Source organism: Budorcas taxicolor, chromosome 4 (assembly GCF_023091745.1).
Source record: "Budorcas taxicolor isolate Tak-1 chromosome 4, Takin1.1, whole genome shotgun sequence".
Taxonomy (NCBI): domain Eukaryota; kingdom Metazoa; phylum Chordata; class Mammalia; order Artiodactyla; family Bovidae; genus Budorcas; species Budorcas taxicolor.
Genome location: NC_068913.1, coordinates 118985963 through 119013090, shown reverse-complemented (window position 1 = coordinate 119013090; position 27128 = coordinate 118985963). Strand labels below are relative to the sequence as shown.

Here is a 27128-nt window from a genome sequence, read left to right as displayed (position 1 = left end):
TAGGGCTGGTTTCTCCATCAGCCGTTCCTTTCAATTAGAAGGACGGTCTCAGCTTCACATGGAATATAAGGAGCATGGCAGCAGGCAGGCAGCTCTTAAAAGCACAGGGAAGGAAACAGGCAAACTGGCTAGAAACAGCAACTGCAGGCATTACTACGTGCAACCACTCCCCTCCAGGGGAGCTGGACTTCCCAGCGTCCCTGGCCATCAGCTGAAGTGAGCCATCAGCAGCTGCAAGGCAGGGGGAGAGCAGGCAAGCTGCGGGGCCTGCGCAGCTCACCGCTCGGGGCCCAGCAGTCTCGCCGCAAAGCACAGCAGCAGCACACACGGCGTGGACTGCCTGAGGCCCCTCAACCATCTCTCAAGACGGCCCCTGCATACTGCAGTTGCTTCCCCAAGGAAACTGAGGCCATCCCACCCAAAGGAGCAACCATCGCTGCCCAAGACTCACTGAGAGCAGAGCTGTCAGAGTTCAGAGAGAGCCGCAAGAGGCGGGCAGCATTTTCAGCAAACACACAAGGGAGAACAGTCCACACCACGGGGCTCTCACCAGGAAACGAAAATCCGCTGTTACACAAGTTACCAATCTAAAGCCGTTTTTACAGAACACTGCTTTACAAAAGCTCAATCTACGTTAACTTTAAAGGCACTAAGTAAACTCAGTTATGCTCAGAAGTACAAATCACCCAACAATGTTCAAGCACCCTGCTGAACAACAAAGAATTTACATCCCTCCCTAACATAAGAATACAAGTTTACATCAAATCTCCATTCACTCTCAAGATTAGGACAGCAAAAGTCAAAAAACTGCTTTTGAGTACAACAGCAAAGAACACTACAGTTTACTATCAACTTTTTAGGTAAGCGTCCCTGCTGGCTGTAACGTTCTGCAATATTATAATTCTACTCCCAGTTACAGAATCCTCCGTCTGGCCTGCGTGAACTCAAACAGAACATACTCAGGATCAGTAGAGAGCTCAATTCCAGCTCCAGTGTATGAGTCAACACGGCCTAACCAAGACACGAATCACAGTTAAATAAACCATTTAATAAACTAAAATACCTCTGGGACATACAGGGACACAATCGACTCATGTGTCCGTTAGCCTAATAATGAATAATTAATTAATCTGTGCACCGGTGACAGCCTAAGAAAACAGGAAGAGGCCCTCACTGCAGAGCTGGAGAAGTATTTCACAGCTTAAGTGCGTTTTTCTCTCCCCATGCAAAGAAGTGGCAGTGCCCATGTCTACCACTGTGATAACTATAAAGAAGAAACCGGTAATCTTAAACAGTGAAGAAAAGAAAGAGCATGATGATAAACCTGAATATCCTGAGGGTGGCTGACACTGCTCCAGAAAGATACTGACCTTCACCTCACCTTTAAACTTAATAACTCTCTATAAAAATATGTAGATACATTCAGAATTCTTAAGTAAACTTCAAGATTTTTTTAATTCTGAAAAAATTAATTTTAATGTAGAAAAGTACTGTGACTGTATTGAATTTGCACATTTTTTTTCCAATACCTGAATCTTAGGCACAAGATGTCAGATGGTTTAAGTTGGATTTTATACAATGAGGAGCCTAAATGTAACCCCAAGTTTGGAAAACAAGAGAGAGAAATTCCTCACTTGCTAGAAATCCTCTTTACAACAAACTCTGCGAGAACACCAGAGAGGGGGGGCCTCTTCCGTGACCATGTGTAGGTACTACCAAGCACTTCCCAGAAGGTGACTGTTTCGCAAAATTCTAAGCTCTAAGAAAGCAGGGGCCATGCTTCATGTTTCAACAATTCTCATGGCCCCACTGCTTCCACACTGGTAAAGATCTGCTGAAATGCTGAACTTACAAGGGATATGACTGACTAACCACCTCATCTTAGGGATGAGTAGTAGAAATAACACAATACTAACCCGCAGATACTTGGGCACAATTTTAAAAGATTCTGGGCTAATTTTTAAGGAGCACTTTAAACTACAGTGTCTGACTTTAACACGGTATAAGAACACACTGTAAACCAGAGATCACCAGTCCACATTACCAAAACAAACCATTACAGAGTTATCCAAAGAACAAGAACTCACAATGCCTTTTATACGATTCTGTTTACCAAAACTACACACATCTTTTGGTGATTATGTCTACTAAACAGAAACCATTCAAAAAGAATCAAACCTTAAAAATAACTATTGAGATGTGGAAACACAACTGTGTCTGGAACTAAATATTCTAAGGCTCCATGTAAACAATCTCTTTCAAAACTACACACACACACAAATTTTTTTCTCAAATGAAAAATCATTTACTCTGAATGAAAACATAAAGGCAGAATTCTTGCCCTAAATCTGCTGACCTCCACCCCATCCCAGCAGCCCCCAACATGGCACCACAGGAGCCCAATACGCTGAAAAGCTTAAGATTCCACTGCATCTATGGAGATCTCGCCCTTCCAACAGAAATTTCACTAAGTGCTTATTTCATAAACAAATCTCTCCCAATAATGAATCATTAAGACAGATGATCTTTCACTAATACCTTTTTGACTATTCAACCTTAAAAAAAAAACCTACCTACTAAAACCACCTTTCTGAAATAAAAATCAGCACCATCTCTGCTTCCTGATTACAGATAACAAATTGTGTGTGACATTTCCTAAACTAACCTCCAATCTCTTTATTCATGTTTAGACAGTTCTCAGTTAGAAAAAAGGATGAATGAGCAGGACATCAATCACTCTGGAATATTAGCACCTTAAAGATGTCTTTAGCAGGTCAATAATCTTTTCACCTTAGAAGGACTTTATCAGATCTTGTCTAAAGCCTGGATAAAAGCTCTGCATTAAGTACTTCCAACAATTGACAGTGTATCTCCACCACACAAAGCTGTTTTCTTCCTTAGGGTGCAATCCTCAAGGTCACAATTCTCTGCAGCCTTCCAGAATGACAAAGGAGCATTAGCTCCGGCCAAACAAGCTGTCAACACAAACTTTGTCATAGCTCAGATAAAGAAACTGGCAGACAGTGATAATAAGGTCTAATTTCCCTCCCTCCCAGGGGAGGGAAATAGATTTCAAATCAGTCTAGAAACCTATGCCCAGGCAGCCATGTTATCTCCAGCCATACAAAGGAGAAAGACTCACTGTGAATTCATCTAAAGGCTCATTGATCTCGATGTCTAGGACCTCGTCATTGTACAGCTGCTCCTCCTCGGGCTCCTCCACGTACTCAATGTGGTCTTCTGGGAGCTCAGCGTCGTGGCCTTCATACTGCCCTTCTTCTGGGTACTCATGAGCATACAGTTCAGACCCGTCCGATTTGTGATAAACGAGTTCGTCCTCTCCTTGCTCATACTCGGATTCCTGTTCTGCAGACTGGTCGTTAGTGTCAGACATCTCAAATGATGTGACCATGTCTGACGTGGCAGTCAGACTGATCGTGACATCCTGAGTACTACAAGGGACAGAAACACACAGAAAGGCAGGCAGCTGGAGTGGAGCTCAAAACTCAATCGTCACGTAAGTTAACTACTATCAGAGACCAGTGAGACGCTAATCCAGTGACTGATCGATGCACACTGACTACAAGAGGGACTACAAGTGAAACGCACGTGCCACACACTCAGCCAGCACCAGACTCCTGCCGCACCGAGCGCCCGCTCTGCCATCACTCCAGGGGCCCAGCAGGACCATCAGACCAACTGTGAGAGACAGGTCTACCTGGCAAAGTGCAGGGCTGAAAATAGACCACTTTTCATTCTATCTTTCAGAATGAGGGTGGCATCCATTTTCTAAGACATCCAAGTAAAACCAGGAGTGAAGCGAAGTGAAGTCGCTCAGTCGTGTCCGACTCTTTGCGACCCCATGGACTGTAGCCTCCCAGGCTTCTCTGTCCATGGGATTGTCCAGGCAAGGATACTGGAGTGGGCTGCCATTTCTCCCCACAGCAATGGAATTTTAAGAGCTTTTCTAAATCTATGATGCACACTATAAACTCGTATTTTAAAAATTCAAAACATTAAAAGTCAGCATGTAAATACATTTCAATGTTTAACTAAATCAAGTTTATACTGGCCTCAAATTTTTTAAAAACTGGCTAATTTCTGAGTGAAATAAACAAAGGTAATTTTAAAACTGAAAAAAAAAATCATATGCCACCTGTTAAATCACAACAGCCAAATGTCAAACAATTAAGATGCAGAATAACAACATTTAAAGGGCAAGGTTTTAGGGCTACATCTAAGTTTGGACCCATTAAGTATACAATCCTAACAAAAAAACTCAACATTCCACATACACATAAAGATACTACATGGCTAAAAACTCCTAAAAAGTAAACTTCAAGGGCAACGTAATTCAAAAGATCAAAATCTAATAATGATACCAGAGAATGAAATTGGGAAACAAATAACTGATAGAATAAATAATTTAAAACTTACTGTCACCCACAAAAACTACTTTATGTTAAAAACCATCCATTACACGTCTACAGCGCAATAATAAAGAGCATGGATTTGTTAATTATGTTTATACACAAGAAGTCTTTATTTTCACAAAAAAATGTTTCTTCATAAAATTTTAAAAAATTATTTCACTTAACAAGAGTATAGTAAATACCTCTTCCTCTTTTTATAACAGAGCTTACTACTAATAAGCTCTTAGTCAAGAGAAGGATATTCTCTACTGCCATGCACTGAATAGCTGTATCCCCCACAAAATTCACATGTTGAGTTCTAACACCCAGTGTGATGGTGTCTGGAGGTGCGGCCGTTGGAAGATGCCGAGTCCACAAGGGTGGAAGCTCATGAATGGGATCAGTGCCCTATAAAAGGGACCCCAGAGGGCTCCCGCACACCCACCAGCCACGTGAGCACACAGTGAGAGGGCCGGGGGCCTCACTGACACCCAACTAGGCTGGCACCTTGACCCTGGAACTGTAAGAAGTAAGTGTCTGCTGCTCACAAGCCACCAGTTTATGATATCGTGTTATGGCAGCCCAAACTGACTACATCAGTTATATCCAGATAGTCAGCTATGAAAAAGCACAGTCCAAAGGAATTTCCAAAATGACAATTTAGCCAATTGATATGCATAATTTAAAAATGTCTACAATGAAAACAAAAGCAGCAACATCAAACTGCAACCAACATTACTGAGTCAGAGGCCACTGCCCCATCCAAATAAAGGAATTCTCTAAAAGAGCAGTACAAACCTATCTGGAACTTCTGTAACCTGCACTCAACACAGTTAACAGGTTATTAAATGTAGGACCAGCAATGATGCTAAACAGTTGATCTATTTGTAGTAAAAGACATACGGCTTCCACATCAGTTATAGTAATATAGTGATATAGTTTATTAATATAATTATATTAGAATATAATCATATGGTAAAGATACAGTACATTATCATTTATATCCCACTATAATTATAAAGCAGTTACTAGAAATTTACACAAAGAACATTTTTAATGAGATAATATTCAGTACCAGAAATTTTCTTCGTCTTCATTATCACTCTGTAGGAGATCATCATTTAGCTCTTCATCTGACAAATCCGATTGATTCTAATTAAAGCAAGAAATCTAATTAATGCATGTCACTTCCATAAGAAAACCTGCTATAAAAGTGCAATATTACGTTGACTGGATTATTTCTGACCTTGTTATTAAAACATTTGCCATTCACAAAGTTTTCTCAGTTTGACATAACCAGTGGCAGTCAAGGTTCTACATATGGCATACTAGCTAACTACCCCAGACTAATTTTTAGATGCTCAGTCACGTAAACATAGAAGGAACAGGCATAAGGATCATATTAAAACTCTAACAAAGGAGAAAAAAAGGACAAGTCCTTTGGTAGTATGATATAAACAATTTTTTCTTATCATACCAAAAAAATGGTATCCTTAAGACTTGATTAAATTTAATGTAAACAAAAGAAAAAAACAGTGGAATTTTAGAAAAAAGCAGATTTCAGGTAACTGGACTGCCCAACTGAAATGATAAGAGACTAAAATATAACTCTGGTCAGTCCTGTAGACGGATGCATGAAGCTAAGTACAACTTGGGCTCTCTCTCCTGTTCCTGACAGGCTTGTCTGCTCATATTATGAGTAAGCAGAGGCAGTCTACTGAGTGTGCCAACTGGTCAAATTTCTAAAGTTACATGTTTTGTTAAGCTAAATACATACCAGTATCTTAGATTTAAGATGGGGAACTTCACACTTTCCTACCTTATTAAAATTATTTCTATGGTATATATAAATTACTACTCCTCCACAACATGCACGCAAGGGGGGAAAAAAAGACTTGATTTTCTACCTACGGATGAAAAGAAATAAACCAGCAATCTCTTCCTGCCATTTTATAGATTATAAACTTAGGCTTCTCAACCATACCTCTATTTACTCTTCCTTAAGGTAATTTTGATATAAGCCAAAAAATATCCATCTTATTTGTAGTTTTTATTAGTCTCCCACAGAACCTGTCATCCATTAACAGGATGAGCCCGGCCTGCTCTGCACGTGTGCATGCCGAGTCACTTCAGTCATGTCTGACTCTTTGCAACCCCCCAGACTGTAGCCTGTCAGGCTCCTCTGTTCATGGGACTCTCCAGGTAAGAATACCCGAGTGGCTCGCCACGCCCTCCTCCAGGGCATCTTCCCGACCCAAGATCCGAACTCCAGTCTCTTACGTCTCCTACACTGGCAGGTCGGCTCTTTGCCACTAGCACCACCTGGGAAGCCCGGGCCTGCTATGGGAGAACTCAAATTTAGCTGCCCAGGACCACTAAATAAAAGCACAAGAAATCTTTAAAAAATAATAATTCAATAAAGCAAAATTTCATTCAATAACAGGCTGTTCCCTTCAGGTTTTTAGTAAAACTTCTAAATATTGGTCGAAATCAATTAAATCACACACCAAACAAAGAAGAGTGTATGTTGCAGTAGGCTCTGATGGTGATCAAATCTCACTTTTTTGAGTTCTGAGGATTCAACTTTCTTTGTCGGTTCTGAACTTAATGAGTAATAGACACAGGAGGCACAAAATAGTGATCAAAATGACCGAAACACTGACATTACTTGAAAAGCTGGAATGGAGGGCCACACTAAGCCCTGAGGCCACAACTGCTTCCTAACTACTCTGTCCCGATGACCTGGAGTGGCGTCTCCTCAGGCAGGAGGGGAACAGCTAGGGAGGATTCTGCTCAGGGTGGCCGGCAAGAAAGCGGGGCAAGAAGAGTGAGAAACTGGCCGTGAACACTTGTGGAATCATTAGGGCCAGGTGGGCTCCCTGACAGAAACACAGGGCAAACTACATCAGGCTTGCCCAAGAGTAGAACTCCAACCGCATGTAAAATTATTTTACTACATTTAGACATTTTCGCATCTAACTGGTCTCCCTCACAAACGCATTTTAAATACTTACAAAGGAAAACACGTGTTTACCTTATGGGATGTGAACTCCCAAATACAGGGAGTGCACGTTAAGGCAGTGCAAACTAAGCCAGAGGCAGACAACAGTCCCCTCTCCCTCTGTTACCACCCCATGGAAGGACTGGCCCCGGGTCTGCCCCCGCCCAATCACACCACGCACTGGCATCCCGAGGCCAGCCCGAGCTCACAAACGGGCAGGCTGAGGGGCATGCTCACAGGTTCTTCCCTTGCAGTCATTCTGACCATGTAGGTTTACAGGTAACAGAAGGAATTCTTTAGAGTTACAGGGGATGACAAAGGAAACGCTGGGGGAAGCCAAAGCCAGGACGTATGCAGGCCTTGGGGGCAGGCCAGGAAAGGAGAGCAGCTACAGCAGCTCGTGTGTCAGAGAAGATGCAGGCGCAGTGGAGTGAGAGACAGGAAAGGGGCGGGGCTGGCACGCCTGCCAGGACTGGACCTTCATCAACCGAATTATAAATGAGACGAAAAGGAAAATCTCATCAGATCTGACAATCAGACAACTGATCTGACCCAGTCGCCTAAGAGAACAATGAGCTTGAGTGTAACCGCTGACGGTAAGGAGCCATCACAGACTGAAGACTTTAAAAAAACTAAGCACACAAACACCCTCTTCCAACAACACAAGAGAAGACGCTACACATGGACATCACCAGATGGTCAACACCAAAATCAGACTGATTATATTCTTTGCAGCCAAAGATGGAGAAGCTCTATACAGTCAACAAAAACAGGACCAGGAGCTGACTGTGGCTCAGATCATGAACTCCTTATTGCTAAATTCAGACTTAAATTGAAGAAAGTAGGGAAAAACGCTAGACCATTCAGGTATGACCTAAATCAAATCCCTTATGATTATACAGTGGAAGTGAGAAATAGATTTAAGGGTCTAGATCTGATAGATCTAGTGTGATAGAGTGCCTGATGAACTATGGAATGAGGTTCGTGACACTGTACAAGAGACAGGGATCAAGACCATCCCCATGGAAAAGAAATGCAAAAAAGCAAAATGGCTGTGTGGGAAGGCCTTAAAAATAGCTGCGAAAAGAAGAGAAGCAAAAAGCAAAGGAGAAAAGGAAAGATATAAGCATCTGAATGCAGAGCTCCAAAGAATAGCAAGAAGAGATAAGAAAGCCTTCTTTAGCGATCAATGCAAAGAAATAAGAGGACAACAACAGAATGGGAAAGACTAGAGATCTCTTCAAGAAAATTAGAGATACCAAGGGAATATTTCATGCAAAGATGGGCTCGATAAAGGACAGAAATGGTCTGGACCTAACAGAAGCAGAAGATATTAAGAAGAGGTGGCAAGAATACACGGAAGAACTGTACAAAAAAGATCTTCACGACCCAGATAATCATGATGATGTGATCACCCATCTAGAGCCAGACATCTTGGAATGTGAAGTCAAGTGGGCCTTAGGAAGCATCACTACGAACAAAGCTAGTGGAGGTGATGGAATTCCAGTTGAGCTGTTTCAAATCCTGAAAGATGATGCTGTGAAAGTGCTGCACTCAATATGCCATCAAGTTTGGAAAACTCAGCAGTGGCCACAGGACTGGAAAAGGTCAGTTTTCATTCCAATCCCGAAGAAAGGCAACACCAAAGAATGCTCAAACTACCACACAATTCCACTCATCTCACATGCTAGTAAAGTCATGCTCAATATTCTCCAAGCCAGGCTTCAGCAATACGTGAACCGTGAACTCCCTGATGTTCAAGCTGGTTGTAGGAAAGGCAGAGGAACCAGAGATCAAATTGCCAACATCCGCTGGATCATGGAAAAAGCAAGAGAGTTCCAGAAAAACATCTATTTCTGCTTTACTGACTATGCCAAAGCCTTTGACTGTGTGGATCACAAGTAACTGTGGAAAATTCTGAAAGGGATGGGAATACCAGACCACCTAACCTGCCTCTTGAGAAACCTGTATGCAGGTCAGGAAGCAACAGTTAGAACTGGACATGGAACATCAGACTGGTTCCAAATAGGAAAAGGAGTACGTCAAGGCTGTATATTGTCACCCTGCTTATTTAACTTCCATGCAGAGTCCATCATGAGAAACGCTGGACTGGAAGAAACACAAGCTGGAATCAAGATTGCCAGGAGAAATAGCAATAACCTCAGATATGCAGATGACACCACGCTTATGGCAGAAAGTGAAGAGGAGCTAAAAAGCCTCTTGATGAAAGTGAAAGAAGAGAGTGAAAAAGTTGGCTTAAAGCTCAACATCCAGAAAACGAAGATCATGGCATCTGGTCCCATCACTTCATGGGAAATAGATGGGGAAACAGTAGAAACAGTGTCAGACTTTATTTTTGGGGGCTCCAAAATCACTGCAGATGGTGACTGCAGCCATGAAATTAAAAGACGCTTACTCCTTGGAAGAAAAGCTATGACCAACCTAGATAGTATATTCAAAAGCAGAGACATTACTTTGCCTACTAAGGTCTGTCTAGTCAAGGCTCTGGTTTTTCCTGTGGTCATGTATGGATGTGAGAGTTGGACTGTGAAGAAGGCTGAGTGCCGAAGAATTGATGCTTTTGAACTGTGGTGTTGGAGAAGACTCTTGAGAGTCCCTTGGACTGCAAAGAGATCCAACCAGTCCATTCTGAAAGAGATCAGCCCTGGGATTTCTTTGGAAGGAATGATGCTAAAGGTGAAACTCCAGTACTTTGGCCACCTCATCCGAAGAGTTGACTCATTGGAAAAGACTCTGGTGCTGGGAGGGATTGGGGGCAAGAGGAGAAAGGGACGACAGAGGATGAGATGGCTGGATGGCATCACGGACTCGATGGATGTGAGTCTGGGTGTACTCCGGGAGTTGGTGATGGACAGGGAGGCCTGGCGTGCTGCGATTCATGGGGTCGCAAAGAGTCGGACACAACTGAGCGACTGAACTGAACTGAAGCATACAAGGCTAGCTTGATATTTAGTGAGAATAACAAGTGTCTTTAAATTGTTAATATTAAAAAAATTAGTATTTCACTTCAATATTTGGCTTTTTATTTCTATTTTTAATGTATGTTTCATAATGTTCAAAATATATTGGTAGAGATACGTTATACGTATAAACACATGATACATAAATATACACACTGGAGATAACAGCTTCCAAGTTTGTACTTGATCAAAGTTGTTCATATTTGAGGATAATTTTACCCTTTACTCTGAATCTCAAAAAGTAAATTTCAGATTCAACATTCAAAATATTAACCACCAGATGTTAAGTTCCTTCAAGGCAAGTGGTAGTTTTGTTACAACTTTCATACACTCAATACCTGCTAAAACGCCTTGACATGCCAGAAACTAAAGCATTTGCTTCAAAGGACTTACTGCCTGAATTACAAGTTATCAGAGAAGTTACGGATATACAGTCAACTCTTTGTGTATATAAAAAGTAATCAATTCACAAAATTTTAATCTATACCCAACTTTCCAGTAACCCTAACTGGTTATTCTTTAAGTGCAATTAAATAACACTTAATTTCAGGAAGTCCTGTATTGTTACCTTTTTGCCAGACAGCAAATCTTCTCCAAGTAAGTCATCATCAAGTTCACTGTGGGGGGGGAAAAAAAGACATGACAGTGTTTTATTCCTACTCAACACTGGAAAGTTTGCAGACCACTGGGGAAATTTACCCAGGACTTCAGGGTTAGGGTACTTTCACATTAAGTTTGCTATCTTTTCCTTTATCTTTATTAATAATGAAGACACATTTTCAAATACACAGGGAACATCTGATCCTTTAAGTGTGGGAGTCTTTGCTGTAACTAGTGGCTCCTACTAGACTTCTAATCTTAGTTTCTCACCTCAATACGAGATCTTCATTTCTTTGGACCTGTTCATCAATGAGCAAAATAAGAAACCATACATAATATCTATGCTTTCTCTTACCTTTCAAAACCTATGATGAAACAGGAACAGACAGATGCCCCAGTATCATTAACTGGGAAAATTAAAACCAAAACTACTGGGAGACCATTTAACACTCATCAACTGCAAAAACTTTAAAAATGAAAAATCAATGCTTATGAGAACATTCAAGTGTATCATAATAACTAAAGGAATTATTTTTCTATAACATCGAAGTCACGTCAGCTGTTTGCAATTTATGGTCAGCATGCTCATGTTTTGAAGTGATCAAAAGTAGGTTTTCTCATAATTAAAATAGAAACCCTTAGCAGATGAGAAACCTGGAGACATTTCCCACTGTTTCCTTTTTTTTAATTTTTAAATTGACAGAAGATAGCGACCACTAAATTATGTCCTTTTTTTCTTACTTTTGTATTTATTCTTATTAAGTTATGTCCCTTTAAAGCAAATGTCTAAGCACTAACATCTAGAAAGAGAAAGCACAATTAGACTATGATTCTAGGTGCAAATGCCAATGGAGACTCAACTGCACCAATGTTATTATAATTGTTACTTTTTTCCTAAGGGTTCTGGTTACAAATTTCTACAGGTTCTATAGGTTTGAGCACTATTTTACCCAAAACTCATGTTTACTTCTAGTGCGCTACTCTGCAGAATGACAGAATATCCTGGAATGCACATATGAAGTTACAACAGCAATTCAATGTACTATCTCTTAGAACTAGAAACAAATTATTTCATTCATGCACTGAGTATCTCTTTTATTAAGTTACCTTACATAAATCCTATACCATCATTTTATAAATAAAGAAAATAGGGACAACAGATTAAATGATTTGCCCAAGGTCACACAGCAGAGACAAATCTGGGACAAGAACTTTGCCCATGGAAAAAATCTTTCATGGACCTGCATAAATACAACAGTTATCAGAGAACAATGTATGACTTCTTTCAACATTTTCAATCCTCAAATCATCTAATCATCTTCCAGATACAATTTCTGTATCTTCATTGTTACATTCACTCCCCAATGGTGAGGAAATAAATGCTTGCTCGTCACAATATTTACAATAACTGCTTTTGAGAATTTGACTCTAGATGACCCAAAAAATATAAGCACCTCTTTGAGGATAAGCACCCCTCTGGAGCATCACTCAAATAACTGAAAACGGAAGGTAGTATCATTTGCCCAGAGGACACTAACTGGGAAGAACTCTTTAAAACCACAGTATGAACAGGTGCTGGTAATCACATAAACAAAAATCTAGAAAGTGTTGGTGTCTTTTGCTGACAAAAAGATGGAAATAGGCAATCAGTGACTTTGATGACTATTTTTCCTAAACAAGAGCATTTTTTAAAAGATAAACGAAAATTATATCAGCTACAAATGAACAGAGCGTACAGAGATGAAGAGCTGTTTCCATGACTAACAAAGGTAGTAAGAAAGAGCGTTAAATCAGAAAGCAAGAGGAGAGGTTAACCGCACAAATAACAATAGGCATCAACTGCCGCTCAAGCAGTCACTAACGTCCAGTCCCTATACTACAGGGCAAGAATCACTCTAGGCGTTGGACACATACTTGCTCTTTTGCTGACACACTGAAACTGAGCAGGACCGCATGGCCCTCGTCCCCTACCATGCCCTCTGCCCGCCTTTTGCCTGTGCAAAACTTTAGTCAAAGAGTAAGTTTAATCAGAGAAGTGAGAAATGCTGAAACAAAGGAAAGCAGTCAGAGGAGACTGAATGATAACAATGCAGTCACTAAGCACAGTCAGGACCTTTAGCTCTTCCTCACGTGAAGCGAAATCACTCAGTCCTGTCTCTTTGTGACCCCATGGACTATAGCCTGCCAGGCTCCTCCATCCACAGGATTTTGCAGGCAAGAATACTGGAGGGGGTTGCCAATTCCTTCTTCAGGGGAATCTTCCCAATCCAGGGATTGAACCCAGGTCTCCTGCATTGCAGGCAGACTCTTTACAGTCTGAGCCACCGGGGAATCTTTCTCAAGGGTTATAGATAATATTCCAAGCCATATCTTGTAAGCTGTCTTATAGATACTAAAAGCCCAGGTGGAGAAGTTAACTACACAATGACCAGACTGTACCTAGGACTTGAGCTGCCATAATTCTGAGAACTGATTGCAAAGAAATGGGAAAGAAAGATTGAGGGCAAGAGGAGAAGGGGACGACAGAGGATAAGATGGCTGGATGGCATCACCAACTCAATGGACATGGGGTTTGGGTGGACTCCAGGAGTTGGTGATGGACAGGGAGGCCTGGCATGCTGTGGTCCACGGGGTTGCAAAGAGTCGGACACAACTGAGCGACTGAACCGAACTGACACCCAGAACTGAAGATTAAGCGTACCTAAAACAACCAAGATGATGCTACTCAGACCGCTGATGACCAGCTGAAGATGACTGTTAGAGAGGACTGTGCTGTTTCTGCGTGCAACCCCCCTCACCACCACTCTGTCTATAAATGCTTTCCTTCGCTGCTTCTTGGGCAGTGGGGAGGAGTCGGCCTTTGCACAGATGTCCGCCACCCTCCCCACCCCAGCTGCCGGCACCTGAAGTAAAGCAAACTTGCCTTTCCACCAGCCTGGCTTGTTTACTGACTTCTGAGCCGTGAGCAGCCCGACCCCCCACACATACATCTCTGTAACCAGAACACAACCCCATCAAGCAGATACGTCATTCTCCACTTTTTATACGTGAAAACAAGGATTCAAGATGTTAAATAACTGGCCCAAGATCACCCTGCTACCAAGTCAGAAACCAGATGAGTTGAGACAGTCTAGCGCTAGAGTCCAAATCCTACCTACTACGCACACACCACACAAAAATTAAATGTCCTTCTCCACTGTTATCATAAAGCAGGATCCTTATAAAGAGGTGCACAGAAGGGAAGAAATTTGTAAAATATGAAACACTACCAAAATGACACCAATGGGTCACCAAAAGCAACGAGTTAATGGGAGTGAGTGGCCCAAACCGCCTCTTTCCAAAAGGGTGAGCAGTAATGCTCACAGACAATAGCGGTACTTAGAAAGTGACAGGAGCACCAAAAGGACGAGGCGGCTTTCTGCGTCCCACTGCACAGCACCTGAGAGGCTTCGCCAGCGACCACTAGTTGAGGAAGACAATCAGACCTTTGGGAGCAGGTACATGTTGACTAACCGACAGAATTACACGGGAAACTTTTCAGGAAACAGGTATTCTGCAGGCAGTCATGGCTCAGATGGTAAAAATCGGCCTGCAGTGCAGGAGACCAGGGCTTGATCCCTGGGTCAGCACTCTTGCCTGGAGAATCCCAGGCACAGAGAAGCCTGGTGGCTACAGTCCATGGGGTGGCAAAGAGCCAGGCACGACTGAGTGACTAACACTTTCACTTTTTTTCACCTGGCTGCAGCCTTTCACAATCAGAGATGTGGGTGACAACACTGCACTGGAGCAGTCCCACCAACTCAACACCATCACTGTATTAACACAGACAGCTCCACTGGCAGCTGGAGGCAGCGCCAGCCAGGGGAGGAGCTCCGCACAACGCCTTCTGCCTGGAATGCCCACCCCTGCCCTTCTTTAGCCCAGTCAGGACAGACCTACTCAGGAAAGAGCATCGGCAGCTAACAGTGTTCTTAGGAAAGAGCTCTGCTTGGCCTAGAGGCAGAAGGAGATGAGTCAGCAAGGGCCCTGCATGTACCCAGGGGGGTCCGCACCTGTCCCAGTCCTCGTCCGCAGCTCTTCTCCTCCAGGACCGCTCCGCACCCGGCTTATCAAACTGGTCAAAGTCATCATCTGTGAGAGAGAGGCCATGAGTCAGTCTTACTCAATTTAAACAGACACATTCAAATATTGAAACAATTTGTTTCTTTTAAGGATTCCCAAAAGGATATTTTAAACTACTAAACTTTCATATACAGAACAATTACAAATGTTGTTTGTTGTTTAGTCACTAAGCCAGGTCCATGGACTACAGCCCACCAGGCTCCCCTGTCCATGTGATTTCCCGGGCAATAATACTGGAGTGAGTTGCCATTTCCTTCTCCAGGGGATCTTCCCAACCCAGAAATCAAACCCACGTCTCCTGCGTTGGCAGGCAGATTCTTTACCACTGAACCAACAGGGAAGCCCATAAATGCTTTAGCCATTTTTAATAATTAAAATATTTTAAACTACACATCTACCTAAAGAAAATTAATTTATTGAACATCCTTAGGCATGAAAGCTCGCTGATAGAACAGTTAGAGGGGTGCAACTGACCCCTGCATTGCTCAAGGGTCAACTGTAATAATAAAGCTAAAAATCAATCCTAGAAAGAAAACTGAAAATTCACAAGTACATGGAAATTAAACAACACACTTCACCAACCAATAAGTCAAAGAAGAAATAAGAACCAGGTAAATAAGAATATACTTTGAGGAAAGTGAACACAAAAATACAACATAACGGAGTTTACAGGATGCAGCAAAGGCAATACATGGAAGGAACTTTATTGCCTACGCTAACAAAGAAGAAAGAGCTCAAATCAACAACCTTACTTTAAATCCTGAGGAACCAGACAAAAAGAGGAAATTAAACCAAAAGACTGCAAAAGAAAATAAAGATTAGAGCAGAGGCACATGAACCAGACTAGAAAAACAAAACATATATGAAAATCATTTTTTAAAAATTTGCATATAGAAACCAGCAATATATTAAAAGGATACCCTACATCACAACCACATGGATTTATCCCAGGAATGAAGGGTTCATTTAACATTCAAAAATCAGTACTTTTTAAAAATCAATGTAACAGATCATATTACAAAGTAGAAAATTACATTATCATCTCAACCTAAGGAGGATAATCAATTTAAAAGTTAATCAAAACCGAACAGCCACATTCCTAAAAACTCTGAACAAATTAAGTATAGAAGGGACTTTGCCCAACCTGATCAAAGAGCATCTGTATGGAAAAACTACAGCAACCACCGCAAGTAAAGAGTCAGTGCTTTCCTCTAGAATGAGGAACAAGACTGGGGCTGTGAGTCCTGACACTGCAGTTCAGCACTGTAATCCAAGTTCTACCTAGTGCAACCAGACAAGGAAAAACAAAAGGAACTCAGATCGAAAAGGAAGAAGTAAAAACCACCATTCTTCACAGCAAACATCATCAGCTATGTAGAAAACCACATGGGATCTATGGAAAAAGAGTACGAAGACTAGTAAGTGAACTGAATTAGGTTGCACAATATGAGATCAGTTTTAAAAAGTCAACAATTTTTTTCTTACATACAAGGAATGAGCAATTGGAAATTAAAAAATAAATCCTTGCAATAACATAAAAATATGAAATACATACTAGGGATAACCATAATAAAAAATTGAGAAAGACCTGTTAATTAAGGACTATGAAACACTGCTGAGAGAAACTAAATACCTAAAGTGCAAAATCACCATAATTCCCCAAAGGAGACAAGAATGATTGCAAATGTGGGTAACCTTGTGCTTGGACAAAAGCACAATAAGCAAAGGAAAAAAAAAAAACACCTGATAAAGCAGAAAACAAAAACATACTTTCTTTCCACTTGGAGTATGGAATGCAAAAACAGATAAAAAAGAACCCTAAGGCAAAACCCTAAGAAACAAACTGACCTTGAACTCTGCGCGCCTGTTTTTATTCTTGCATTTTCTGCATCGTTCTCCTTCTGTTCTTATTTAGAATGTAAACAAGTCCTTTTAAGTTTCTATTTGTCATACTGAGTAGAACCAAGAAAACACAATGTGTCCACACTAGTCCAAAGTTTTAAAGGAGGAAAGCAGGACCCTGGATTCCAAGGGGAAGAGTGATCCGTGTCTTGAAATCTAGAAACCCCAAGGCCAAACGTTACACTAGACATACATGCTATTAAGGGAATCAGTGTTCCCTATCAGCAATACTAAAACCAGTTATTGGAATTTTTACAATTTTCAATTACACAGCAATTAGGTCTCTCTGATGAACACAAGTCCTCTACTTAGCATTCTTATTACTTCCTAATCTTTTCCACGAACCTGGAATTTAAGATTAGAAACTTTTTACAATACTAGTCTGGAACAGGGTTCTACCAACTGTCTAATCCAAGAATCAGCAAACTACAGCTCCCCCGATAGGTAGGTTCTGCCACCTGTTTTAGTCCAAATTTAGCTACTGCCCGATTTATGTAAATAAACTTTTACTGGAACACTATATGCTAATTCAATTACACACTGTCTACAGCTCTCAAGCTACAAGCGCAGAGCAGAGAATTGCAACAGAAGCCCTATGACCTGCAAAATCTAAAATATTTACCATTTGGCCCTTTACAAAGTGTTCCTATCTTTGCTCTAGTCCAAAGGTTCGCAACCTTCCTTCTTTTGCCTCGACACCATTCTCATGTACCTCATATTCTGAATCACTGACTCAAAATTCCGTATTTTATAGGTGAGGAAACCCACACCCTTTATTTAAACAGTATTTATTTAAACTTTATAGTAACAAGAAAAAAGAATCAAACTAACTTTCAAAGTAAGCGTATCTGTCCTACAAAATAACTCAAATTCTGAGTAACCACCAGGGAAATTTTCAGAAAGAGCCCATACATCATGTTGCTTGAAAAATAATTTGTAGTCTTGTTTTAAAACTCTCTTATTTGCATGGGACCCTGGACAGGTTTCCCTAAAATAAACTCTGTACTTTGCTTCTGAAGTGTGGTACACACTGACCATTTGTTTGCCTGTCTTACAACTCAAATGTCTCTTCCTGTGTTTAGGAATCAATCAGAGTGAGTCCTGAAAGAAGACAGCTGCCTTCTGATATGCAAGCCATAAAAGCTAGACTCTCAGGTCCTCTGTTAGCCTGAGGAACCTGGGAAAGGAAAATGGTCTGAGCTCAGCCAACTGAACATTCCCATCATGACTTGGAATCTAGAGGAAACAACGCCCCATTTCTTTTCCCAAAAATCTAGACCCTCTTTCTAAAAGTGAGACCTTCTAAAATGCTGATGGTTAGTTGCTAACTTCGTGGAGTGTAAGCAGCTGCTGCTCTTCCTTCCACGGAGAGAACCACAGCTATGCTGAGACCGTGATCCCCATCCCTCTACACAACAGGGCAGGCAATGCAAGAAACACACTTCCCAGAGCCTCCTTCCCTGTGCGCTTCTGAGTGAGAGAGCGCGAAGCAAGGCAGTCACAGAAGTCTGAGTCACAATTATCTCAGTTACTCTCATGAGAGAGGCACAGGACAGACACACACCCCCTCACAGATATGAGGTTCGCAGAGGCCAGAACGGGCTCCTGAAAGCCATGCGTGGCTCTGGGCTGGAGGGGCTGTGACAGTCAGAGGGGCTCTTGAGACTCAACACCTTCAGAAGGCAGCACCCAGTGCTGCAGACTGAGGCTGGCCACTGGCACTCCCACAGGAGTCTTCAGTTCCAGCAGCCTCCAGACGGACTCTGAACCGTCAGGCTCTGGTCCTCAGACTAAGCACTCCTGACCACCAAGGGGTGATGCTGATGCTCAGCCGCCCACTCACGCCAGACTCTGCGACCCCACGGACTCCCCTGCCAGGAGTCCATGAGCACCCCAGGCTCCCCTGTCGCTCACTACCTCCAAGAGTTTGCTCTAACCCACAGCCACTGAGCCGGTGATGCTATCCAAGGGCTGTAGAAGCCTCTAACTCTTGTATTAAAACCCTTCATACTTGGAGTGCGAAGCATGGCTTCTTTCCTAACTGAAGTAAGACTAATAAAACTTCAAATAAGTCTAGCACTCCTGAAGCACTGAAGAGAAGCTTCAATGTACTTCAACAAGCTAGCTATATTCATTTTCTCATTTAATCCATCCCCATTCTCCTTTTACAGATGTGAAAACTAAGACTAACCAAAAATTAGGAAACAGCAAAATCAGATTTAAACTCAGGTCTACCAAACACTATGTGTAATGCTCTTGAGTTTATTTAGGAAGCAACTATAGTAACAATGAGGCTTCCCTAATAGCTCAGTTGGTAAAGAATCCGCCTGTAATGCAGGAGACCCCGGCTCAATTCCTGGGTTGGGAAGATTCCCTGGAGAAGGGATAGGTTACCCACTCCAGTATTCTTGGGCTTCCCTTGCGGCTGAACTGGTAAAGAATCCGCCTGCAATGCGGGAGACCTGGGTTCGATCCCTGGGTTGGGAAGACCCCCTGGGGAAGGGAACGGCTGCCCACGCCAGTGTTCTGGCCTGGAGAGTTCCATGGGCTGTACAGTCCTACAGTCCATAGAGTCGTAAAGAGTCAGACACGATTAAGCAACTTTCACTTCACATAGTAACAAACCCTCTGATACATAAAAATATTAAAGGGTAGCTAGCCATAACTTCCTCAGTCTTTAGGTAGAAAGATCACTAATCCATGGAACCTACAAAATCATGAAGGCAGAATCAACTATTAACCTATTAACCTACAGGCTTGAATCCTGTGGCCTATAAGGATCATGCTATCTTTGAATTATGTTGTCTTTTTTTTTGATCAACTTGATCCTCAACATTTTTAAAATGTAACTATATGTAACTACCAGAGTTACAGCTTCTCTCAAAAAACAAAAGAATCTTATCAAAAGATCTGGAAAGTAGACCCACACTTTGGTGCAGCTACATCAGTGAAGATGCTCAGCACCCGGCCAAATAGGAACAACATTCCTGCATCCGTAAGAAAAGGGACTGAGGAGGAAGTGGCAGCCAGAGCCTGCGGAGAAGCCCCGCCAGCAGCCACAAGCCTGCCCGGGCCCAGACAGCCCTGACGCCTGATGTTCCACAGCCTGAGCTGCCCATCTCTTTCTGAGTCTGTGAACTGCCAAAGTACGTACCTATCCTTCCAAAAGATTCTCAATGAACTGCTTCATCATGCTCATGCTTTGTATATAAATAAAGCATCAAAATTCAATAATAAGAATTTCAGAAAGTTAGAACAGAGAGAAAGAGAGTAAAACAGTACCACAAGATAATTTCCCAGAACCGAAGGACACACATTTCCAGACCAAAGTATCCACCAAATGCAGTACAAGAAACGTAAGACGACCTACGCTAATGAATCCTGTAGCAACGAGGAGGAACTGTTAAAACCTTCCAGGAAGAGAAAAAAAGGTCACACAAATGATAGAGAATCAGAATGCTTCAGACTTCTCAAGAGCAGACCTAGAAGCCGGAAAACAACACAGCAGTACCACCAAAACTCTGAAAAGGAATCTAAGTCAAAGCTAGACTTGAAGATGTGACCATATCAATCAAGTTTGAAAATAAAATAAGAATTCATGCAGACATGCGTGGGTTTTCAAAAAATTTACCTTCAACACACCCACTCTTAGGAAGCTGAAACCTTTAACTCTATAATTTGTTATATTGAAAATATAAACATGAAGAATAATTTTTCCAGAAAAAATTATCAAAATTGACCCATGGATTTAAAAAAAGTTAAACAGACCAATAATAAAAAGAAGAAACCGAAAATTAAGCAGGCAACAGACCCAAATGGCTTTGCAGACAAGAGTTCTTTCAACATTTAGCAAAGAGATTTTTACAATATCCAGAAAATTTCACAACTCAGGTAGTTAGAATCTCACAAAAACACAGAAGAGCACATACACAGGGAAAGTATAAGCCAATCTCTCCTATGATCAGACAGTCCTGAAGTGAAAAGCTGCCAAACACCAAAAAGAACAAGACCTGAAGAACCAGAAGACTGGGAACCCAAGAACATGTGGCTGATTCAGCACTGGAAATCTACCGATGCATTACAATAAGGTATTAAAGAAGGGGCCTCACGGGCCTTCCCTGTGGTCCAGTGGCTAAGACAACCCGCTCCCAATGCACGATTAGATCCTCAGTCAGGAAACTAGATCCCACACGTCACTGCTTGGTTGCTGAATCGTTTCCGACTCTCTCTCTTGTAATCCCACAGGTTATAGCCTGCCAGGCTCCTCTGTCCATGGATTTTCCAGGCAAGAATACTGGAGTGGGCTGCCATTTCCTTCTTCAAGGGGCTCTTCCCAAGCCAGGGATTGAACTTGCATCTCCTGCTTGGCAGGCGGATGGACTCTTTACCACTGGCCACCTGGGACACTAGATCCCACATGCTGCAACTAAAATTCTACATGCCATGATGAATATCAAAAACCCCATGTGCGACAACTAAAGCCTGGCACAGCCAGATAACTAAACAGAAACAAAAAGAAGGGACCTCGTGATCACGACGCAGAAAAAGCATTTGATAAAATCAAAACCCTAGTTCCAAATACAAACATCTTTAGCTAAACAAACAATAACTGTCAGAAACCTACAGCAAACACCATACGCACTGGTAAAACAAACAAACACTCGTTAAACTCCTAACAAGATGGCAAGATAAAGATGCCTGTCATCAGCCCACTACCAAACATTATATAGAAAGACTTGACAATGAAAACTTCTAGAACAAAAAGTACAAGAAATGAGACATAAATACTGAAATAGAGGAGACTGCAGATACAACAGTCTGAAAATCTAAAGCATCAAATATTAAAACAAAATTCCAATAAGCCAGTTATATATAATGACTAAAAGAAGAAAACAGTTCTTCTATAGCAAATCAGCAAAAAATTCCAGAATACTGTATGAGAAAAAAATTATAACATCCACAACAACAAATACAAAATATCTAGGAATACTACTAACAAAAAATATAGAAGAACTACATAAAGAAAATCTTACGAAGGTAAGTTCCATTTGTTGTTCAGTTGTTAAGTCTTGTTCGACTCTTTGTGATCCCATGGACTGCAGCACACCAGGTTCCCTGTTCTTCGCCATCTCCTGGAGTCTATGGACACTCATGTCCATTGGATCCATGATGCCATCCAGCCATCTCATCCTCTGCCACCCTCTTCTCCTCCTGCCCTCAGTCTCTCCCAGCATCAGGGTCTTTTCCAATGAGTCAGCTCTTCGCATCAGGTGGCCAAAGTATTGGAGCGTCAGCATCAGTCCTTCCAATGAATATTCAGGGTTGATTTCCTTTAGGATTGACTGGTTGGATCTCCTTGCTGTTCAAGGGACTCTCAAGAGTCTTCTCCAACACCACAGTTCAAGAGCATCAATTCTTTGGCACTCAGCTTTCTTTATGGTCCAACTCTCACATCCGTACATGACTTCTGAAAAAACCATAGCTTTGACTAGACGGATGGCAGAGATCCCTTCTCCTCTGGAAGTTACCTTAGTAAAACTGTTTTCCTATCTGCAATCTTTTCTATTCCAATATTTATATATCCCAAACTCTTAGATCAGTGCTTAGCATGGAGGAAATACTCAAAAATGTGGTAGATGACTGATGGACCAAAAAGAGCTTGACAGTGAGACATTCTTATTGCTGGATGAAAAAATACATACTGTAAAAATATCCATCGTCCCCAAGGTGCATTGTGTGTGTGCTAATCGTGTCTGACTCTTGGCAACCCCATGTACTGCAGCCCACCAGGCTCCTCTATCCATGGAATTCTCCAGGCAAGAATACTGCAGGGGGCGTGTCATTTACGCCTCCAGAGGATCTTCCTGATCCAGGGATCAAACTCACATCTTTTGCATTTCCTGCATTGGCAAGTGGATTCTTTAACACCCTGGAAACCCAAATTGCATTAATAAACTTAATGCAACCTCAAAGAATTTCAGCAGAATTCTTTATAGAATGTGACAATTCTGAAGTTTATTTTTTTTTTAACGCAGAGCTAATCAAGAAATTTCTGAAAAAAATCTATAATATATATAGACAAACACACCCTATGAAACAGTAATCTTCTAAAATTATGAGAATTTAAATACATCACAAAATGGAAAAGAAAGAATTCAATAAAGAAAGCTATGACAAACCTAGCATATTAAAAAGCAGAGACATCACTTCGCTGACAAAGGTCCATCTAGTCAGAACTATGGTTTCCCCAGTAGTCATGTGCGGATGTGAGAGATGGACCACAAAGAAGGATGACCAACCAAAGAACTGATGCTTTTGAACCATGGTCCTAGAGGTGAGTCTTGAGACTCCTTTGGACTGCAAGAGTATCAAACCAGTCAATCCTAAAGAAAACCAACCCTGAATATTCACTGAAGGACTGATACTGACGCTATAATACTTTTGCTCTCTGACGTGAACAGCCAAATCACTGGAAAAGACCTTGATGCTGGGAAAGACTGAAGGCAGAAGGAGAAGGGGGCGCCAGAGGATGAGATGGTTGGATGGCATCAAAGACTCAATGGACATCAATTTACGCAAACTCCAGGAGATAGTGAAGGTCAGGGGAGCCTGATGTCCTGCAGTCCATGGGATCACAAAGAGTGGGACACGGCTTGGTTACTGAACAACAAAAGAAAGAATGAGAATTTAAATGTATCATAAAATAGAAAAGAAATAATTCAATAAATTGTATTAAAACTGTTAGAAGCCCTAAATTCACACCACATCCAAAATAAAATTCCATATGGAATAAAAGCTAAACATAAAAAGCACAGACATAAAATGTTAAAAGTACAGGGGAACTCTTGGCATGGGGACAACGTTAGGAAAAAAATTTTACGAAAATAAGTGACAAGAAAAAAAATCTGAACAAGCAGATACATATACAAATGAATCACTCTGCTATAAACCAGAAACTAACACAACTTTGTAAATCAACTAGATGTCCATATAAAAAAAAATTTGGCGGGAGGAGGGCACAGGGGATCACCATTCCCTGGTGACCTAGTAGTTATGATTCTAGCCTTTCACTACTTTGAGCTCAGGTTACCCCATTCAGGTAACTGAGATCTCACAATCCATGAGGAGGAGCCAAAAAAAAAAAAAAAATTAAGTGACATTTTTCACAAGGTAAAATTTTAAAGCTTCCGTAATCAAAAGCTTAAAAAAGAAAAGGAACTGGCAACCCACTCCAGTATTCTTGGTGGGAAAATGCCACGGGCAGAGGAGCCTGGTAGGCTACAGTCCATGAGGTCGCAGAGAGTTGGACACGACTCAGGGACTTCACTTCCACTTTTCATAGGGCAAGCACAATTAAAAAAAAGTCTATAATCATAACATAATACACAAAGAATTCTTTAAAATAAGTCAACCACTCAATAAAAAACAAATTATATAAACAATTCACAGAAAAATAAATATAATACATGAAAAGATGATTAATTTCAACAGATCTGGAAAATACAAATTACAACACTGAGGCTATTTTCCTGCCTTATATCAAAGATTCTCAAAGCATGGGACAATTGTCCTTTCATACAGTACTGTTGGAAGGATAAAGTGGTACCAATTTTTTTGAGGATAACTTGAAAATAGCTACCAAAATTTAAAATATATGCAGCTTACACCACATTTCCACTTTGAGAGTTATCAATCCTCCATAAATATTTGCTTCAGCACATCATGATTGTGTCTGCAAATGTTTAGTGCAGAATCTTCAACAGTAGTGAAAAAGGACATATAACTGAAATGTCCATCAATATAATATGGTTAATCAATAAATGGTAGAACCACATAACTCTCACCTACTAACACAGGAGAGATTACCAAGACCTAACTATTAAGTGAACAAAGCAAACTGGGTCACACCACATGACTCCGTTCATACCATAAAAGGCCACACAGCTGTTAACTGTGCAACTTACAAAGGTACAGAAAGGGGTAGCTGCCAGGTATTCATTGAACATACGCTGCATGCCAGGACCTGGGATACACAGCAGGTAAAGCAGGCAACATGGCTGTCCTCAGGGGCTCACAGGCTGCTAGGGGAGAGAGACTTAAAAAAGCAGCAGACAGGCAACCAAATGCGATCACAAACTCCAACAAATGCTCCAGAAACAAGGCTGCCACAGAATAAAGACATCTGAGGGCGGCACACAAGCACGAGATGGACATACTTCAGACACAAAGAAGAATGCTCAAGGAAGGCCTCCAGGGAGCCTGAGACCTAGGGGATGAGGAGCTGGCTGACAGGAGTTGGCTGAGGCTGGGGGCTGAGCCATGCACAACTCACAAACCTTGGTAAGCAGCCTGGCTTTAACAATGGGAGAACAGATGTGCACGACAAAATGGAAGGAAAAACTTCAAATCATCAAGTATAAAGCCTAATCCTCTAAAATGGCAATTCGCAAAAACTTTCTGGATTCAAACTTATTAGAGGACATCAACCAGCTTTTGTTTATGTCAACTGCATTCAATGGTATTTGCCATTTTCATAACATGAGAAATTTGAAAAAATATGCAAGCACACATCACATTAGCCATCAGCACGATAACGTCTTCACGTGTGACACATACAGCCTCTGGGAAACTGCACTACAGTCAAGAGTGAGACATGCCAAGCTACATTAGTGTTATTAATGAAAATAGTTTTGACCCAGGAGTATGCAGACTACCTACCTTTTGAAAATGATACAAAACTCCAGCAAGTAACCAATAAGGAAAATAAAGCAAATATTTTCAAACTCTAACTAGAAAGCCTCGGGGTGGCGGGGGGAACCACGTGACAGAAAAAAGGCAAGCACCGAATCATATTGCCCGAAGTCGCATTTCAGCGCCTGTCTCTTAGGCTTTTCTATTTTGCCACAGGAACGCTTTGATACTCTGGCCAGAATTCCTAGACAGGATCGCTACAATGTAGTCTTAAATCAGCATTATCACTACAGAGTATACAGCAGAATGGCCTAACGTGTCAATAACGAGAACTCCGCCCGAATGAGGGTGGTGGTCACCCTTTTCCACCTTAAGGGTCCCCTTTATCAGAGTCTCCGAACAATCAGAAAACTCACTTCCAAGTGTTTCACTCAAAAACAAAAACAAAAACAAAAAAACCTCAGTCAACAAAAATGTGATTTCAACCAGAAAGTGATTCTACCTGAAAAAAAAAACCAGGTAAGGTGTGAGTGAGGTGCTCTGTCAAACTTATCTATGTTTGGAAGACAAGACAAAAAACGGCCCGAAGGAAACGCATCAGCATCTAAACCGTTTCTGCCCCAGTTCCACCCTCTGCAAGACGCTGACAACCAAGCGCTAATGGGTCCGGATTCAGGCGACTGAGGAGTTCAGGTAAACTGGAGCAGTCGCGGGAGGTTCTTTTTTCAGACTCCTTACTCTCTGAAATGCCCCCCAAACACCTTCCCTCAGGTACGTGCGCCGCAGCCAGGTCCAGGGAGGGGCTGGAAACCACGCCGAGCCCGCCCGGACGACCCCAGCGGGGCCGCGGCCCTCCCCGGGAGCGCCCGGCGGCGGGCGCTGTGCCCCCCGCGCAGGCCGCCCGCCGCCTCAGGTGGGCCCGCCGCCTCAGCGCCGCGAGGACAAGGCCACCAGAGACGCCGACCCCCCGAGCCTCCCGCGGGCACTACGACGGCCGGGAGCGGCCCGCCGCCGCCGCCTCCCGCGCGCGGCCGTTCATTTACCTCCGGCGCCCGCTCCTCCGCCCGCTCCCAGGGCGGCCGCCATGGCGCTCGCTGGGCCCGGCCTTCAGCCTCGCCCCACCAAGCCAGCTGGGGGGGGGCCGCCGGGCCAGCCGGCGCCCCGGGACGCGCGGCGGGGGGCGGGGACGACTGCGGACGGGGGCGGCCGGCCGGGCCTGGGTGCGGGAGGCGGCGCGGCCGGCGGGTGGGGGCCCTCCGGCCTGCTCCTCCGCAGGAAGAAAACAACAAACTATCGCAACATGGCGGACGGCTCGGCCTGCCGCCGCGGTGCACGCCGGGATGATGGCGGCCGGGAGGCGCCGGCGCAGGACCTTCCCGCCGGCCGCGGCGGCTCCTGGCCGCCCCCGGGGAAACGAAG

The 27128-nt window shown here is 42.5% G+C and overlaps 1 protein-coding gene across 9 annotated transcripts in view; it reads right to left on the bottom strand.

Moving 5' to 3' along the window:
• The window catches only part of RBM33 (RNA binding motif protein 33), a 106415-nt gene extending 79538 nt beyond the window's left edge, over window positions 1–26877 (bottom strand). For 8 of the 9 annotated variants that reach the window (XM_052639205.1, XM_052639206.1, XM_052639207.1 and 5 more), the window contains exons 1-5: window positions 26753–26877; window positions 15047–15125; window positions 10963–11011; window positions 5488–5564; window positions 3143–3452 (exon numbers count right to left, since the gene is read on the bottom strand). In XM_052639205.1, coding sequence (XP_052495165.1) covers window positions 3143–3452; window positions 5488–5564; window positions 10963–11011; window positions 15047–15125; window positions 26753–26795 — 558 coding nt within the window. In that variant the 5' untranslated portion in view covers window positions 26796–26877. Of the gene's footprint in view, window positions 1–3142; window positions 3453–5487; window positions 5565–10962; window positions 11012–15046; window positions 15126–26752 lie in introns of those variants that run through there. The other variant, XM_052639213.1, reaches the window with a different exon arrangement.
• Window positions 26878–27128: the final 251 nt, after the last annotated feature.